The sequence below is a fragment of the Neurospora hispaniola genome (assembly GCF_033458365.1).
Source record: "Neurospora hispaniola strain FGSC 10403 chromosome Unknown B0T23scaffold_6, whole genome shotgun sequence".
Taxonomy (NCBI): Eukaryota; Fungi; Ascomycota; class Sordariomycetes; order Sordariales; family Sordariaceae; genus Neurospora; species Neurospora hispaniola.
Window position 1 is genome coordinate 3,392,307 of NW_026944411.1, and position 15,754 is coordinate 3,408,060.

The window sequence follows — 15,754 nt, forward strand, 5'->3', positions numbered from 1 at the left end:
TCTCTTTGCCGCTTCAAGTTCCTGCATCACAGATTTTTTCTCTTGAACCCAAACGTATTGGCTTTGTGCCGCCAAGTCGTCGCAAAACCTCCATCCCACCGCGTCATGAACAGAACTAACCCATCTTCCCCAGACAGAAGGAGAGAAGCACAACGACAGCCAGTTCGACACACAGACAAGAACACGAGCTGGGCAAAGCATGTCCAACAAGACGAGCACGACGAAAAAACGTGACGGACAGAGTCGTCGAGATCGCTAAAGAGCCACGCTCTCGTATTCGGATGATCCAAGCCCGGCTATAGGCGGATCTGAAATACGCTAGAGGTGTCAGTTCCTCGAGCATGTTTGCAACCAATTTGCTGATAATTGTAACAAACCACATTCATAGCTGGCCTTATCACTGGCTGGCTGTTTCTTTGTTGGGTCAATGTAAGCAATATATCCCTGTCCGAGATGTGATGGACATGGGTAGTGGTGATGACCGAGCGAGGTTAGGTAAGATCCTCGCATCTCCACATCTTCGCTTCTGGCTAATTTCGATAATCTCGGATTTTCCTCCATCATGAAGATTGGAAATTGGCGAACGAGACCCGCAAATTGGGAGGCAGCCAACAAGCTCAATTAATTATCGGACTCGGTGGTACGGTAGTATCCATATCATGATCAATTGGACCGTCTTCATTCTCTAGAGGTAGGTAGTTCCAACATCCCCAACTCCGCCCACTTGGATGTTCCATTGCTGCTTGTAGATACATCTCCTTCTGGGTCCACAGCCTCCATCCGTCCGTCCATCTTCTCTCCGTTCCTCGCCATGCATAAAATTCGTAAAAAAGTACCCCTTTCCATCTTCCCCCGCCTTTTTTGTCCTGTTCCCTCCTTCCGTTGCCATTCTCCAGTAGCGGCCTGTCCTCTGCCGTAGCTGCCGAACGCAGAATACAAGACATGTAAAGTTGATACAAGAACTAGTGAAACATGAGAAAGGAAAGACATTGAGAAAGAAAAGGGTAAGAGAAGATAGAAATAGACATTGCAAGAAAAAGAGGAAAAAAACCCCGTTTCCACCCAAACCTTTCCCCGTCCGCATCCAACATCCGGTTTCGCCTTCGTTTCCAAACGAGCCACGGTTTCTGATGTGTCGCATTACGAGTCCCGTGGGTGGTCGAGAAGAAAGTGTAACGTTAATGTGGGTATAAAACGCCGACTCAAAAGAAAAATAAACAAAAGAAAAAGACACCACTTCATGATTTTGTTTTGTACTGGCAGTTCACACGCCAGATCCTCTTTTTCTCAAAATGAAAAAGAAAAACCTCAACTCCATCCCCAACCCATTCAAGCCCGCTCATAGCAAAATCAAGTAATTGCTCGGCGCAATACCCGTCTCTCCATTCTCCTTCCGTGCCTGCCACCACCGCCCGCTCACGTCGCTAATCTCCAGCACCTCATGCTTGGAGAAACTAATCTCGTTGGCATCGTCCGGGTTGGCCTCGTAGCTGAATATCGCCTTGGCCCTGTACGGGTACTCCGTTGGCGGAACAATCTCCCCTTCTCCCTGGGGCTTGGGAATGTTGTTGGACGAGAAACCCTGGGGAATCTGCGACTGGCGAGCCGGGTTTTCGAGCCCGTTGAGCTGGCCCGTGTACATTTGCGGAGGCTGGAGGCCCGACGCCGAGGTTTCGGGGCGCATGTTGTAGGAGCCGTAAGCATTGGGGGAGGAGAGACCGTTGTGGTTCATGGTTTGGCGGCTCATGTGATGCGCAGGGAGGGTGGATTCCTTGGTGAGCGCAAAGGAGTCGATGTAGGCGCGGGGAACAGCCGATGGGGCGGAGCCAAAGTAGAATATCCAGATGATCTGGCGGGACGTTAGCAAATGGGGTCAGCCAGCTGGGGGGAGTTAACGGGGAACCGCATACCGTCACCATGGACAACAAGATATACCCAGCCGCTGTCGCCTCCATGGATGCAACGCCACTGTATATCAGGTTGTTAATCGACGACGTGGAGCCGACCAGCCCGACGGCCAGGTAGCCAACGATGGCGACGTGGTAGGTCTGAGCGCTGTCCGAGGCGATGACAATGAAAATGCCGAGAATGAGGAAGAAGTTGAAGACGAGGGTGAACCAGCTATAGGTTGGCCAAACGATGACGGGATTTCCATTCGATCCGTCATTTTGGTCCCTGAAGCCAAAGATGGATCCAAATAGGATGATGATCCATGACAGCTGTGGTGATTGTTAGTTCTTGAAGGCGACCGGACGGGAAAAGGGTGGATGCCAAACTCACAGTAGCAATAGAAGTAGTGGCCAAAGCAAATGGGTCACCAATAATGTTGCCCATGTCTATGCCTTTTCGGCGGTACGAGTTCCTGCCGTGTTCCATTTTGGGGTTGTTGAAGGATGGGGGATAGTTAACCGATCCTCCGTACGATTGCATCAAGGGCGAAAGTCGCCAAGGGAGAGCGTTTTCTCGGGATATTCGGGGTCCGTGTTATAAGTGATGGACCGACGTGTGTGGGACAGTTCAGTCGACGCACACCTTCACTTGGAGCATAAGATGACGGCGAGGGGCCGTGTGTGTGTCGTATTCCGGGGACCAGTCCGCGGTTGGTAATGTAATGTGTTTGTTTTGCAATGACAAATGCGATGTCGCGAAAAAAAGAGAGAAAGTTCGACGGCGACAAGTGGTCGAAATCAAAGCAAGAAATTCGGGTCGGGTAGCAATCGTCGTTTGCTGCAAGACGTTGAGCGAGGAATTCGGTGTCCAGCAACGCGGTATGGCTCGTCTCGGTCGTTGCAAATATGGGCAGGTAGTAATTGGGCGATGTATGGAAATGAGTCGAAAGTAGGACAGTTGCAATGGTATTGAAAGATTGGGTGGTCGCTGTCGGGCTGCTCGTGTGTTTGTTGGTTGGCAATCCGCAACGAGAAGGCTGAGTCCAAGTGGCCGTCGGGTACTCCAAGGACAAGACGAGGACAGAGTCTTTGAATCTTCAGGGGAAATAAGCAACGAGTCGGTCGCACGGGTCGGGAGATGTGACGGTACGGTAGTTGTCCGTTGGAACGAATGGCGGCGGCGGTATGGTATGGGTGGACGGTCAACACGCAAGATCAATCGGTAGTTGGAAGAAGGGCGGTAGAAGAGTCCACTGGAAGTCTGGAGATGGTCCTGAATTCTTTTTCCTGTTTTCTTTTCTTCTTTTGTTTCCCTTTTTCTTTGTTTGTCCGGTGTATGACGGTAGTCGGGTGTGATATCTCGGCACCTGCCAACGTCGTATTGTACTATTCCCCCCGTCTTGTTCCGGTTCGCGTTAATAAAGGGCTCAGCTCAGCTCAGGTCTGGGCACTCGTATGCTGTCGTCGTCGTCGTCGTCGAGGTCGATGAGGTTGAGGGAACGAAGGGAGCGATTGATGTATTGAGCAAATTGTTGTTGGACGTGGCTGGGGCGATGATCAACGCCGGCCAATGGAGAAGTGAAAGGGAAGAAAAATTGAAGGAGGGAACGAACAGAAATGAGGGGATTGCACGGGCAGGACGGACGGACGGGGACGTGAAAAGGGAAATGGTGTGTCGGGTGTGGGTGACGACGGTTGGGTGGTGTGGTGGGTGGGAGATCCGGAAAGGCCAACGACGGGACCTGGCTGAGGGACTCCGGGGCGGGCAGCAACCGGGGGGATGAGGTGGCTGCTGCTGTGGAAACGAGTGGACGAGACCGCGCAAGAGAAGTGAGGAAGGGACCAACAATGGAGCCCACTGAATCCACTGAAGATGGGGGAGCCATGTCCGCTGTGGAGGCTCTGGACTCCTGGAGTGCGTCGCCTGGCGGCTGCTCCCTGCACAATGAATCCTTCCCTTGCAGTGACATAAAATGTCCGGGCAACACGCGGCAACACTCTGCGAACGAACCAATCGCATTATTGCATTTATTGGGCTAATGAATGCAATGTCCAGTCAGAAGAGGCACGGCGCGGTCCTCATCTCAATGGAAATCGTTCAGCCAAGACATTCCACTGCAGGCGCTGCTTACTGTACCTCTAGCGGCTGCGTGGGGACGGGAGTATGGAGCAAATTACAGACACAGGGCTGGCTAGCAGCTCGATTTCTTTTTCTGCACTTTTTGATAGTCTTTGTAGCTGATCGATGGTGGAAAGGGAAGCATCATGATGTAAATAGGTAATTGATGGGGATTCATAGCCTTTGCTTGGGTGATTGACTTGTTCAAAGGAAATGATGGCTCTAGGCCGGAGTACAGGCTCACGGCCAGGACGTTCTTCACCTTTTTTTTTTTTTTTTCTTTCGTTTCTTTTTTTTCTGTTCTTTTTTTTCCAATGTCAATAGATCTTACCTCTTCACTGTTCAAACTCATAATCAAAAAGTTAAAACATTCACAACATTGTAACACTCGGAAGGCAGTCAGGCAGCTAGCCATGTGGCTTGCGTCTGTGCGCCATTCACTCATTGTTAGGTCGTCCAGAAACATCGTGACCAAGTGTAAATGATAGGCTGAGAGCTGGCTACCATGCGACATCACTCAGCTGAGCTCGGTGACGGGCAGAAAATGTCAACAGAGAGATTCACCATGCCACGAATCCACACCCATGCAGCATGCAGGCAGGGGCTTTAGGCTCGCCGCGTGGGTTCTAGGGCAACGCCGTTCGTTTCGGAATCCCATCCGCAGGAGCCAAACAATCACTGCTGGCTATCAAGCGTGTTCATGACGTTTGCAAAAAGCCTCTCCCGTGAATTCTCATTCCAGATGGAGCGCTATCACGGCACCGTCGATCTGGTTTTTGTCGGTGCTAACAGCGAGCAGAGTGTTGATATCGGCTGAACATTCCAGTCGGCCAAAGATGACCCTCCCGCGCACCTGTCGCGTTATATCTGCCGCGCAATGACACCTGTCCCATTCCCTTGGTCCCTAGCATTGTTCTCGTACGAATGTGCCAACCACTGTTGATCTGCTCTTCACAATTCGTAAAGTGCACGCGCGCCCCCAACGGCGTGTCGTATTCCATGCGCACAACCCCAGTGATTTGTTCGCGGTCGCCCAACCTGTTGATCAATCGTGACGCCGTTCTCTAGCGGCGCTAAAATGGCTTCCGTAAGAGTTTTTTTGTTCCCGTACGGACTACCCCGGGGCAAAGCCTCGCTCTCGGGAAATCCATGCTCCTCCGCTTCACTAGCCATGTATCGCATAATCTTGTCTCGGACCTCCTCTTGCCTTCTCACTCTATAACAGCGTCCATCTCCCTCACCCTCTCCGCTCTCCTCACCCTCAATTCGCACTTTTCCACCCTCGCTTCACCCTCCGCCACAAACTTGCCGTACCCCAGCACCCTCTTCTCATACCATGCCTTCATCACGGCTTCGCTCCTCTCCCTGAGCTCCGCTATTTCCGCCTCTTGCGCCAACTGCATGGCCTCCAGTCCCTTCATCCTTGGTATCAAGCTCGCCAATTCGGCCGAGAGTTTGCTGTCGGGAATCGCGGATTCAATGGTGTTGTCTGGGGCGGCTGCAACTAGGGCGGACGCGGTCTGGGGGAACTGGGAGGCGTAGGAGAGGACTGTCGCGAGAATGGCAGCAGGCGGGAGGTCCGTTGGCGGGAGCTTTTGATCGGCCGAGGGGGAGGTGTGGAAGAGTGTGGGGTTGGCTTTGTCTGTTTGGGACCTCTAGTTAGCTTTGAAGCAGTGGGAAATGGCAAGGAGAGGAACGTACGAATCTTGAGCAGCTCGGCGTACACGCGAAAGCGCCGGATGAGCAGATTGAAGCGGTGTTCGAGCTGGGCAAGAGAGGCCGTTGCGGAGGAAGAGGGCGCTTGTGTTGGAGGATCGGAGGGGCCGTAGAGGATGTGCTCGATTCGCCGGAGACGGGATTCGAGGAGGGAGATGGTGGCTAGAGAGGTTTTGTCGAGGCTTGAGGTTTCTTGGGAGACGTCCATGGTGGGCGACTTCTGTTGGCAATTGTCGGTTCGGTTATACCCGAGATGTCGCAAAGATGAATCAAGATGGTGGTGAAGAGAAGCTGAGCTCAAGCAGTGGCAATTGTCAAGAGGAAATAGAACCTTGACGGCGCGTGTCTAGACCGGTGCGATGACGGGTCGTGTAAGGCTGTAAGGTAACATAACATACCGTTCAATTCAACCCCGCCTCCGCATCCCGGACACCGCCCGTTGGACAGCGACTGAACAACCTACCTAGCTACTAACTCTCATAAGGCTAGAGCTTGGCTTCTTGATCGTGACTGGTAATTTTGCCATATCAAATGATGACCCCCGGTAGTTCACCGCTGATCCACTAGAATGCTTAGTTCTCTACCCCTGAACGATCTTGTTTCACTCGTAAATTACACTCGCTGGGTGTTAGTGCTGCGGTGTGGAGTTGACGGAGTATGGTACCGAACCTGTAAGTACAAATGTGAAACAAAAGGCCGTGTGACTGAGTGAGCAATGACAGGCAGTGAGCTTGGCGTTCGCGGTACCTTTTTTGTACAGTAGCTGACACCTTCCCTTCCCCAGAACAAGGAAGACCCGTCATTCCCGTCTGTGCTGGCGCTGTTCTCCATTGCCCACGTTGCGTGGATGTCCTTGTCAGCTCGCTAAAGTTGGCTTTTTGACTTTTCTTAACAATCCAGTCTCGTCATCATCGATCCCTTTTTTCTCCCCGTATGAGTTATCGAACACGCGACCATATCATCCATCCAACATCGGATCGAATCGCCCCCGAATAGGCACTCTGCCGCTGCGCTTTGCAGACTTCCACTCGCTTTACTCGATGCTGTGACTTGATGACAGTCGACGACAACTGACGGCGCCGACTGCCCACCGTCACTCGGTATCTTCATTGAAGCCTCGACTCGAGCACCTCATCGACCCCGGCGATTACGATCCGATTGCAATACGTCGAATTCCCCTTCCGTCTTTTTGTTTCTGAAGGCTTTGGGCGTACATATCAGCGCCGACGACGAAACCCATTACTTATCCAAACCAACGGAACATCAGGCGACACCACAGGACGGTCCCCGGAAAGAGAAAGTGACATGACCAACTACCATACCATATCCAACAGCGGCCTTCTAGGGTCGAGTCATGGTGTCGGAGGAACCATGGTCCAGTACGTTTGCGCGACTACCTAGGTAGTTCCGGCTCTTCTGGTCGACATAGCTGACGGCGCAATGTCTAGACAACGAAGACTCCGCGCCCCCAAGCTGGGTGGCGGCCAAGCTTCCATGATGAGCAGCAACATTAACCTGCTGAATACCAGTACGTCCGAAGACCTTCGCCCCCAAAAAAAGACATGTCTAACCGGGCAACAACACAGTCATCGGTGCCGGTACCCTCGCCATGCCCCACGCCATGTCCAAGTTCGGCGTCACGCTCGGCGTCATCCTGATCGTCTGGTGCGGCCTCACCTCTGCCTTTGGTCTCTATCTCCAGTCACGCTGCACGCGCTACCTCGACCGCGGCTCGTCTTCCTTCTTCGCGCTGTCGCAAATCACCTATCCCAACGCCGCCGTGGTGTTCGACGCGGCCATTGCCATCAAATGCTTCGGTGTCGGCGTCTCGTACATGATCATTATCGGTGATCTGATGCCCGCGGTGGCGGCAGCGTTCGGAGCGGGGAATACCGGCTGGGACTTTTTGGCAGACCGCAGGTTTTGGATCACCGTCTTCTTTGTCGTCTTTCTCATCCCGCTGAGTTTTCCCAAGAAGCTGGATTCGCTCAAATACACGAGTTTGGTGGCACTGTTTTCGATTGGGTATTTGATCATCCTGGTGGTTTACCACTATGCGGCGGATGACCATAGTGAGAGGGGCCCCATCAGGCTGGTTACGTGGGAGGGACCGGTGGCTGCTTTGAGCAGTCTGCCGGTGATGATCTTTGCGTATACTTGCCATCAGAATGTGAGTAGGGCGACTCTGGCCCCCGGGAGATTAGCCTGCTGACGTGCTCCAGATGTTCTCCATCGTCAACGAGATCAAGGATAACTCGCCAGCTAGTCTTGTCGGCGTCATCGGCTCCAGCATTGGCTCCGCTGCCTCGGTCTACGTTCTCGTCGCCATCACCGGCTACCTGACCTTTGGCAACGAGATCCAGGGTAACATTGTCAGCATGTGTAGGTGTCTACGTTTTCCATCCCTCTCAACCAAGCCTAACATGTTCCAGACCCACAATCACTAGCCTCCACCATCGCCAAAGCCGCCATCGTATTCCTTGTTACCTTCTCCGTTCCTCTCCAACTACACCCCTGCCGCGCCTCCATCGACGCTGTCCTGCGCTGGCGACCTGGCCGCTCTTCTCGCACGCAAAACGTCTACTCCCCACCCGGCTCCGGCAACCAGCCCCTCTTGCCTTCTGGCGGTGCTCCTGGCGCTGCTCTCGACAGCCACGGCGCCCCCGTAGTCGCCATGTCCGAACTCCGCTTCGCCTTGATCACCTCGGTCATCCTGATCCTGAGCTACTTCACGGCCATCAACGTGTCTAGTCTGGATAGAGTGCTTGCCTACGTGGGGTCTACCGGGTCGACGGCCATCAGCTTCATCTTGCCTGGACTCTTCTACTACAAGATCAGCGACCCGGAGAGTATATACCATCAACGCCTCACCAAGGAAGACGACGATGCCGAGTACTCCTCCTCCAGCTCATCGTCTGCTAGCGATGGGGACGAAGAAGAGGGGTCGCCAGGACCGTCCGGATCTGGGGCTGGGATGATGGACAGCATTGCTAGCGTGAGGAGCAATACCAGCGTGGGAAGCAGGCTGGCAAGGACGCTAAAGAGGAAGTGGAGGTGGGATCTGGAGCATTTGGAGACGGGGCTGTTGAGGAAGATGGCGCTGGGACTGTCGATCTATGGAGTGATTGTTATGGTGGTATGTTTGGGAATGAACATTGTGCTTGGGCATGGGGGCCATTAGACTTTATTGTCCAGAAAGACGTTAGATGGGGTGTTGGAGTAGGCGTTTAGACGGAATGTTGAGTTTGCGAGGTGGGCGATATCGAAAGATTGACATGCTATATACTCTGTATAGTCTGCGAGGAGCTGGCAGCATTGGGCTAGCCGAGCTCATAGCGATGGGCGTTTAGGATTTGGGATAGTTGCGTTTCTTGGATCTAAAAGCCGTGTAGGTAGACATACCTACCTTTTTCAAACGAATATTACATCTCCAACCAAGTAGCTCGCAGTATTATACAACCGTATCGATTCCCCGTAGGTCACAAAGGTACACGAAGTGGACTACTAATACCGCCCATGTCATCCCACCAGCCAAGCCAGGAGGACGCTCTAGGTATGTAACGACATTGGTAACTGGTTATTCCCTTGAAGGCGGTCCAGATATGTACCGGGCAGCACTCACGGCATACCGAAACGGGCGGGATTGGGCAGAGCGGCAGAGGAACGAGGCAATTGAGCATGCCAACATGAAGGCTCAAGTTGGTCTTGCGGGCGTCGGAACTGACGTGGGCGCGCCCGCTCCCCCAGATGACGATGACGGAACCCCGGGTCCCACTCCCCCGGGTAGCAATAACGCAGCCTCGAGTGCTTCTCCTCCAAATGTCGATAACACAACCTCGAGCCCTCCTCCCCCGGGTGGTGGTGATAACGGAACTTGCAGCTCCGCAACCAATGAAGCTTCTGGGCTTAGGCCTCGACGTGAACGGGCCCGGGCTAGCCAGCAAGACAAGACTCCCACAACCCGGGTGACCCGGGGCTCCAAATCCAGGATAGCGTCTTCCCCTGCTAACCAGTCCGATAGCTCGGTTAACAACTATGTCTCTCCACGTCCTCCACCGGCGTCCAAGGTTAACAAACGCCGCCGTAAAGGCTCGTTGAGAAGATGTCGTAGATAATAACGGGAATGCTACGCCGTTCCCCGGCCCTTGTTGATGGCAAGGCTGGGCGTATGCAGAAATGATGAAAATGTTTCTTGCTAGAAACGACGGCCTTTGTGGCTTGACCGTGATCCAATCCCTGCTTGTAAAAAACAGAACTCCCTTGATACACTGGATACGTCTACAAGGAAAATAGAGGTAGTTCCGGACGTGTTAGATAGAGAAGGAGAGAACATGAATTTTGGAAAGGATAATAGTAACTTTACGCATATTCTTCAAAAGCTCGATACCCAGGAGTTAGGTAGGAGCATTGGGCTGACGAGCTCCTGGGAGAGCTGAGTATTTTGAATTTGACAGCGGCGATGTACTGTCTGTCATGCAGTGGGATGGAGAGGAGAGTGTTCCGTCAGACGTCCAAAAGGCCTTCATCGGTCGGTCGATGGAAAGGGGGCTGCTACAAGAAAAACAAGCAGCTCCGTGCTTTTGCTACTCCTACCTTGCGGATTTTCTGTCCGAGCTTTCAGGATTCCGTGTCCACTAAAACTGGTTGAGAAACACAAGGTAGAGTGGGGGGTTACAGCGGGACAACAGCCAATCCGTCTGGAAACGTTCGATATGACGTAGCAAAGGAACGTCATACCAAGCCGGACCAAGAGCTGCCCCCCCTTCTTCCAGTTCTTTCCTCCAAAATACGAAAGCATGAAACAATTTCAATCCAATCGAATCGCAGCTTCCAAATCTTGTCATTCGTCGTTGTGCATTTGGTTTCCTTTCCAATGTCTGTTTTTTCGCGGAACCTTCTTCCTTCTTTGCTGGTTTTGGGAAAATCATGGAAAGTGGACTTTTCCTTCTTTTCTTCCGTCTTCTCCTCTTCTTCGACATATCGGCCGAGGAAACGTTCATGAATTCACCTGGCGAAGTTGGTACCTGAACATCCAACTTATGCTATTACCTTTAACATAACCGAACATATCAAACCTCCACGATTCCTAAAGCACGTCCATCTCGACACACCTAACTCGTCGAACCATTGCGCAGACCAAGCCTCGACCTGCCCAACCTGACTTACACAATACGAACAAAGCATCACCACCATGTCCGGCTACGACGACGACTTTGAAAACCGGGGCGCACGTCGCGCCCACGGTGGCCCATACACAGCTAAACACCCCGTCCCAACCGTACAGGGATACCGCGAACATCGAGCCGAGATCAAAGCGCAGGAAGAACAGGCGAACGCGGCCCAGCTCCAGCCAGACGCCAATGGCAACGCCAACGAACCCCAGTCCAAGACTAGACGGGCGTATGATGCTGTCAAAGCCATTCACAAGAATGAAGACCAACAGGGGGATCAAGACGGGAACCCATATCCGACTACGAATAGGAACGATCCCGATGCGCCTGTGGAGGATCCAGGGACACAACAGCAAGGTGTATACGGTGGACAGCCCAACTCCGAGGAGAATAACAACACACAGCACGGTAATGGACAGCAGAAGCAGGAAAAGCAACAAAAGGGCCAGGAAAAGTCGGCAACAGAGACAGTAGCTGCCACCGTCGATCCCAAAGAAAAGCGCAAGGTCATGAAGAAGCAACAACCCCAGGCCCACGGTCGTGAGGTAACCGACCCGGTAACCCACTTGCCCATCACGATTCACGACATGACGGACAAAAACCTCGGCTCTGTCCCCGAGAACTTCCCATCGGTCGGGTCGGATCATCGGACCTTTACGGGCCCAGATGCGGGGAATAAGAGCCAAGATCATCTACAGGACGAGACGGTCGAGGTTGGACAGGCGCATCAAGGCATGCACAAGCTCTTTCCACCACCAGACTTCGAGGAGACAAAGCAGCAGATGATGGAGACTTATCGAAAGGCATTGACTGCTGGGCTAACCGGACTTAGTGTCGTTGGCATGCTGGGACTTGGTTGCGTTTCGTTGCTAGGGTTTGGATCCGAGTCCAGCAAAACATCAGTGTGGAGCTACCTTTCCCTTCTCCTCTTCCTCTCCCTCACCGGCGCAGGTGCCTACGTTCTCATTCAGGGTTTATCCGGCTGGCTCGAAAAGCGCATTTCCTCCATCTTTGAAGAGGAAACCTGGGCCGCCGACCGCCACGCCGAAAAGACCATCAGCAAGAACGGCGCCCCCCTACCCGAATCAGCAGCATGGTTGAACGGCTTGTTGGCCTCCGTCTGGCCTTTGATCAACCCAGACCTGTTTGCTTCCATCGCCGACATGCTCGAGGACGTTATGCAAGCTTCCTTGCCCAAGCTTGTCCGCATGGTCAGCGTGGATGACATCGGCCAGGGAAGTGAGGCCTTTAGGATTTTGGGGATCAAGTGGTTGCCGACAGGAGCCGCGGGCCAATCGGTGGACGATCAGGGGAGATTGAAGGATGCCGGGGACAACGATCGGGAGGTTAAAGGAGAGGGAGAGACTCAAGGTGGTGGAGGAGGAGAGATGGTGCAGGAGGGCATGGAAGCTGAAGAAGGGGACTTTGTCAACATGGAGTTGGCGTTTGCTTACAGACCTAGGTCCTCGGGAAAGTCAATTACCAGCAAGGCCAAGAATGCGCATCTTTACCTCAAGTTCTACTTGCCTGGTGACCTGGCTGTTCCGGTCTGGGTAGAACTAAAGGGGTTCGTGGGCATCATGCGTGTGCGGTTGCAGTTGACGCCCGATCCGCCCTTCTTCGAGCTGTGCACCTTGACCTTCCTTGGCCAACCGCGAGTCAACTTGTCTTGCGTCCCCCTGTCGAAACACCTCCCCAACTTGATGGACATCCCGCTTATCTCGTCCTTTGTCCAGTCCGCTGTCGACGCCGCCTTGGCTGAGTACGTGGCCCCCAAGTCACTTACGCTCGACATCAAGGACATGCTCGTCGGCGATGACTTCAAGAAGGACACCATTGCTCGAGGCGTTGTGGCTGTCTACATTAAGAAAGCCCGTGGGTTCAAGTACGGCGATGGCGGATTTGGCCCTATCGAGGGATCCTCTGATCCGTACGTGACCGTGTCATGGGGCAAGGTCGGCAAGCCCATGTTTTCCACGCGCATCATTATCGACGAGCAAGAGCCTGTCTGGAACGAGTGGGCTTACATTCTCGTCTCGCCGGATGAGATCAACGCCCAAGAGAACCTGCGCATCCAAATCTGGGATTCGGACAAGCACACTGCTGATGACGATTTGGGCCGTGTCGAGGTTTCTCTCAAGGAGTTGATGCATAGCGAGGAAACCAAGAACAAGATGCACGACCGCGAAGACCGGCTCATGGCCTCTGACCCCGACGAGACCATGCCCGGCACCATTTCCTGGGCAGTCGGCTACTTTGCCAAGGCACACATCCAGCAGAGCCAGCTTGAGAAGCAGACCTTTGACCCATCCATCCGCTCGCTCGACTCCCTGAAGCAAAATGTCCACGACAGCACAGAGTCCAAGCTGCGCGAAGCCTCCCTCTCCAAGGACATGTCTGAAGAAAAACACCAACAGGAAGCTCAAGACATGAAGGCCAAAGAAGATCAAATGATCATTTCCTCTCCGCCTCTGTCCTCCATGCCATCAGGAATCCTCTCCATCCAGATTCACAACATCACGGGCTTGGAAATCACTCCGCTGAACGAAGACCGCAACCGCTCCACCGGCGCCGACGAAGTCAAGGAAGACGCCGCCGAGCAGTCGGATAGCCTGCCAGACTCGTACTGCACCATCATCCTCAACCAGCAAAAGATCTACCGTACCAGAACCAAGCCCAAGAACGCCAAGCCCTTCTTCAATGCCGGCACCGAAAGGTTTGTCAAGGATTGGACCACTTGCGAGGTGATCATCAGCGTGAGGGATAGCAGAGAGGGGGAGGAGGATCCTTTGCTGGGGGTGGTGTATTTGCCCCTGAGAAAGGTGTTTGAGCACAGGAGCCAGGTGATGGAGACGTTCCCGTTGGCAGGAGGAATCGGCAACGGCAGGATGAGGGTGAGTATGGTTTGGAGAGGAGTGGAGATGGGAGAGCAGGTGATGACCAAGGAGCTGAGGGGATGGGACATGGGGACGGTGGAAGTTAAGGGGGGTGTGAAGTGGGTTGGTGGTGGTGCAGGTGATGACACGGAAGGAAGGACGGGGGAACTGGAGAGGTTGAGTGGATGCAAGCTCAAATTGAAGACCAAGATTGGCAAGGGAAAGATGGATCCGCTGGAGGGAAAAAAGGGCGTGTGGGTACCCAAGAGACGGCATGTTGGTGGTCATGGGCAGCAGAGACAGCCCGGCGATGGCATCAGCCAGGGAAGCATCTTTTTGGGAGTCGTCAAACGCTACCAGAGCATGTTGCTGCTTCAGTATAAGGACAAGCACTCTCTCCTGCCAGATTCCAACCCTGCGTTGGCCGTTCTCTGGCTGTCTTGCATTCCGGACGAGGAGGACGTCACTGTTCGTTTGCCGGTCTGGAAGGGAGGCAAAAAGCAGCTCAAGAGGGCCAGCACCTGTGCTGATTATAACGGGTTGGAAGAAGGCGAGAAGCCGTTGGGCGAGGTCGAGTTCACAGTCAGGTTCTGGAGGGGATTGTCCGGATATCATAGAAAGTATGCGAGCAAGCCGAGGAACAGCGACGTCAAGGCGGTGATGGAGGTGTTGGACACGGTGTGTGATGAGAAGATGCACGAGGACGACGATGGCGGTGCTGGTGGTTCCTGGTCGGAGACAGATAGCAGCGATTCTGGTTCGGACAGCGATTCAAGTCTGTCTGATGACGAGTACAATGCCCGCCACAACATCCACCCACCTCAGCATCGGGACACTCCGCAAGAAGCAGCCACGCGTAAAGCTCTCCGAAAGCACGGCGATAAGACGGCCGCTTCCTCATGCAGCAGTTCAGAATCGGACACCGAAGACCTCCAGGATACCTCGGACGACCATCACAACCCCGTCTCCAAAGCCACGCACATACTCAAGCGCAAGTTATCTGCCAAGCTTGACGGCGACAAGATTGGGTCCGATCACGACGACGGGAAACGCGGTGTGGTGGCGCAGGTGCAGGATTACAAACAGCATCGAAAGCAGCTGCATAGAAAACATCGAGGCGTGATGCAGTGGAAGGCGGCGAGGACGCTGGATTGGCTGGGTGGCAAAGTGAAGAAGGGGAAGGGCAAGGTGATGGAGTTGGGGGAGCATGGGGATAAGGACACGGGGATTGAGACTGAGGTGTAAGCCGGTGTGAGAAGTACAAGTTGTACAAAGTTGTAGTGTTAGCGAGTGCCTGAGGTATCGTTTACCAGAAATACAATATCCCAAGGTTACGGTGTTGTTATTTGCGAGTATGATGTTTGTTGTCGCTATTTTGTAGTCCGTAATCGAGCTATTCCCATGTTAACAAACCACGACATTTCGTCATTCTTGTCATCAGTCCAATGAACAAAACAAGCTGTAGTCGGGGGTGTCGTCGATGAGATGTCATGCTTCCAAGTCTCGGTAGCAGATAGACCACCTGGACTTCTAGATCCTGTGTCTGGCCAAGAGATGCCAGTCAGTCGTGCTGGTGGGTCTCTTGGTGTTCTGCCGTAGCTTGAATGACGGGACTCGGCCTTGTTTCTTCCCCTGTCGGCATATCCCGGCCCCTGAATGGTCCACCATGTCGTAAGCCGAGTGGTCCCGTCGACAGTTAGCCCGTCCGCTAAAGAGGAGGGTCCTGGAGATAATGTTCGCTGCTGCTGCTGCTTTGCCATAATTTTCCTCCAGTCCACACCACACTGGTAGATTACTGTGTATGTACACACTACATACACTACTGACATGATCCACGCCGGCCATCATCGGTTCGTCGTCTCCATCAAGGGCATGCCGGTCCCCAATTGACTTTGTCCCATCCTTGTCTGCAATCCATTTCCATTTCTCTTTGTTTTCCAGGTCCCGCCAATGTGCTGCCAATGCACACTACCACTATTCCGC

General features: G+C 53.4%; 6 protein-coding genes across 6 annotated transcripts; 3 read left to right on the forward strand and 3 right to left on the reverse strand.

The window, feature by feature from the left end:
- Window positions 1-533: 533 nt before the first annotated feature.
- Window positions 534-1,297, reverse strand: B0T23DRAFT_204216 (uncharacterized protein). Its single transcript, XM_062833441.1, has one exon. It carries the CDS (start codon window positions 1,139-1,141, stop codon window positions 686-688), a length of 456 nt encoding a protein of 151 aa, XP_062691289.1. The 5' UTR covers window positions 1,142-1,297; the 3' UTR covers window positions 534-685.
- Window positions 1,298-1,339: 42 nt separating this feature from the next.
- Window positions 1,340-2,376, reverse strand: B0T23DRAFT_398093 (uncharacterized protein; the record flags this gene model as incomplete). Its single annotated transcript, XM_062838342.1, has 3 exons — window positions 1,340-1,849; window positions 1,911-2,219; window positions 2,281-2,376. 3 exons carry the CDS (start codon window positions 2,374-2,376, stop codon window positions 1,340-1,342), a joined length of 915 nt encoding a protein of 304 aa, XP_062691290.1.
- Window positions 2,377-5,219: 2,843 nt separating this feature from the next.
- Window positions 5,220-5,932, reverse strand: B0T23DRAFT_398094 (uncharacterized protein; the record flags this gene model as incomplete). Its single annotated transcript, XM_062838343.1, has 2 exons — window positions 5,220-5,650; window positions 5,710-5,932. The coding sequence occupies 2 exons, from the start codon at window positions 5,930-5,932 to the stop codon at window positions 5,220-5,222; spliced, it is 654 nt and encodes a 217-aa protein (XP_062691291.1).
- Window positions 5,933-6,864: 932 nt separating this feature from the next.
- On the forward strand, window positions 6,865-8,905 carry B0T23DRAFT_446104 (transmembrane amino acid transporter protein-domain-containing protein; the record flags this gene model as incomplete). The annotated part of the gene is made up of 4 exons (XM_062840946.1): window positions 6,865-7,252; window positions 7,311-7,894; window positions 7,947-8,106; window positions 8,157-8,905. Exons 1-4 carry the CDS (start codon window positions 7,165-7,167, stop codon window positions 8,903-8,905), a joined length of 1,581 nt encoding a protein of 526 aa, XP_062691292.1. The 5' UTR covers window positions 6,865-7,164.
- Window positions 8,906-9,186: 281 nt separating this feature from the next.
- B0T23DRAFT_385729 (uncharacterized protein) lies at window positions 9,187-10,208 on the forward strand. Its single transcript, XM_062837560.1, has one exon. The coding sequence runs from the start codon at window positions 9,327-9,329 to the stop codon at window positions 9,837-9,839; it is 513 nt and encodes a 170-aa protein (XP_062691293.1). The 5' UTR covers window positions 9,187-9,326; the 3' UTR covers window positions 9,840-10,208.
- Window positions 10,209-10,546: 338 nt separating this feature from the next.
- On the forward strand, window positions 10,547-15,227 carry B0T23DRAFT_363206 (uncharacterized protein). Its single transcript, XM_062836321.1, has one exon. It carries the CDS (start codon window positions 10,916-10,918, stop codon window positions 15,014-15,016), a length of 4,101 nt encoding a protein of 1,366 aa, XP_062691294.1. The 5' UTR covers window positions 10,547-10,915; the 3' UTR covers window positions 15,017-15,227.
- Window positions 15,228-15,754: the final 527 nt, after the last annotated feature.

What these genes read in the sequence shown, in the direction of transcription:
- B0T23DRAFT_363206 (XM_062836321.1), top strand. Translation starts at nt 10,916, where the DNA reads ATGTCCGGCTACGACGACGACTTTGAAAACCGGGGCGCACGTCGCGCC.
- B0T23DRAFT_204216 (XM_062833441.1), bottom strand. Translation starts at nt 1,141, where the DNA reads ATGCGACACATCAGAAACCGTGGCTCGTTTGGAAACGAAGGCGAAACC.
- B0T23DRAFT_385729 (XM_062837560.1), top strand. Translation starts at nt 9,327, where the DNA reads ATGTACCGGGCAGCACTCACGGCATACCGAAACGGGCGGGATTGGGCA.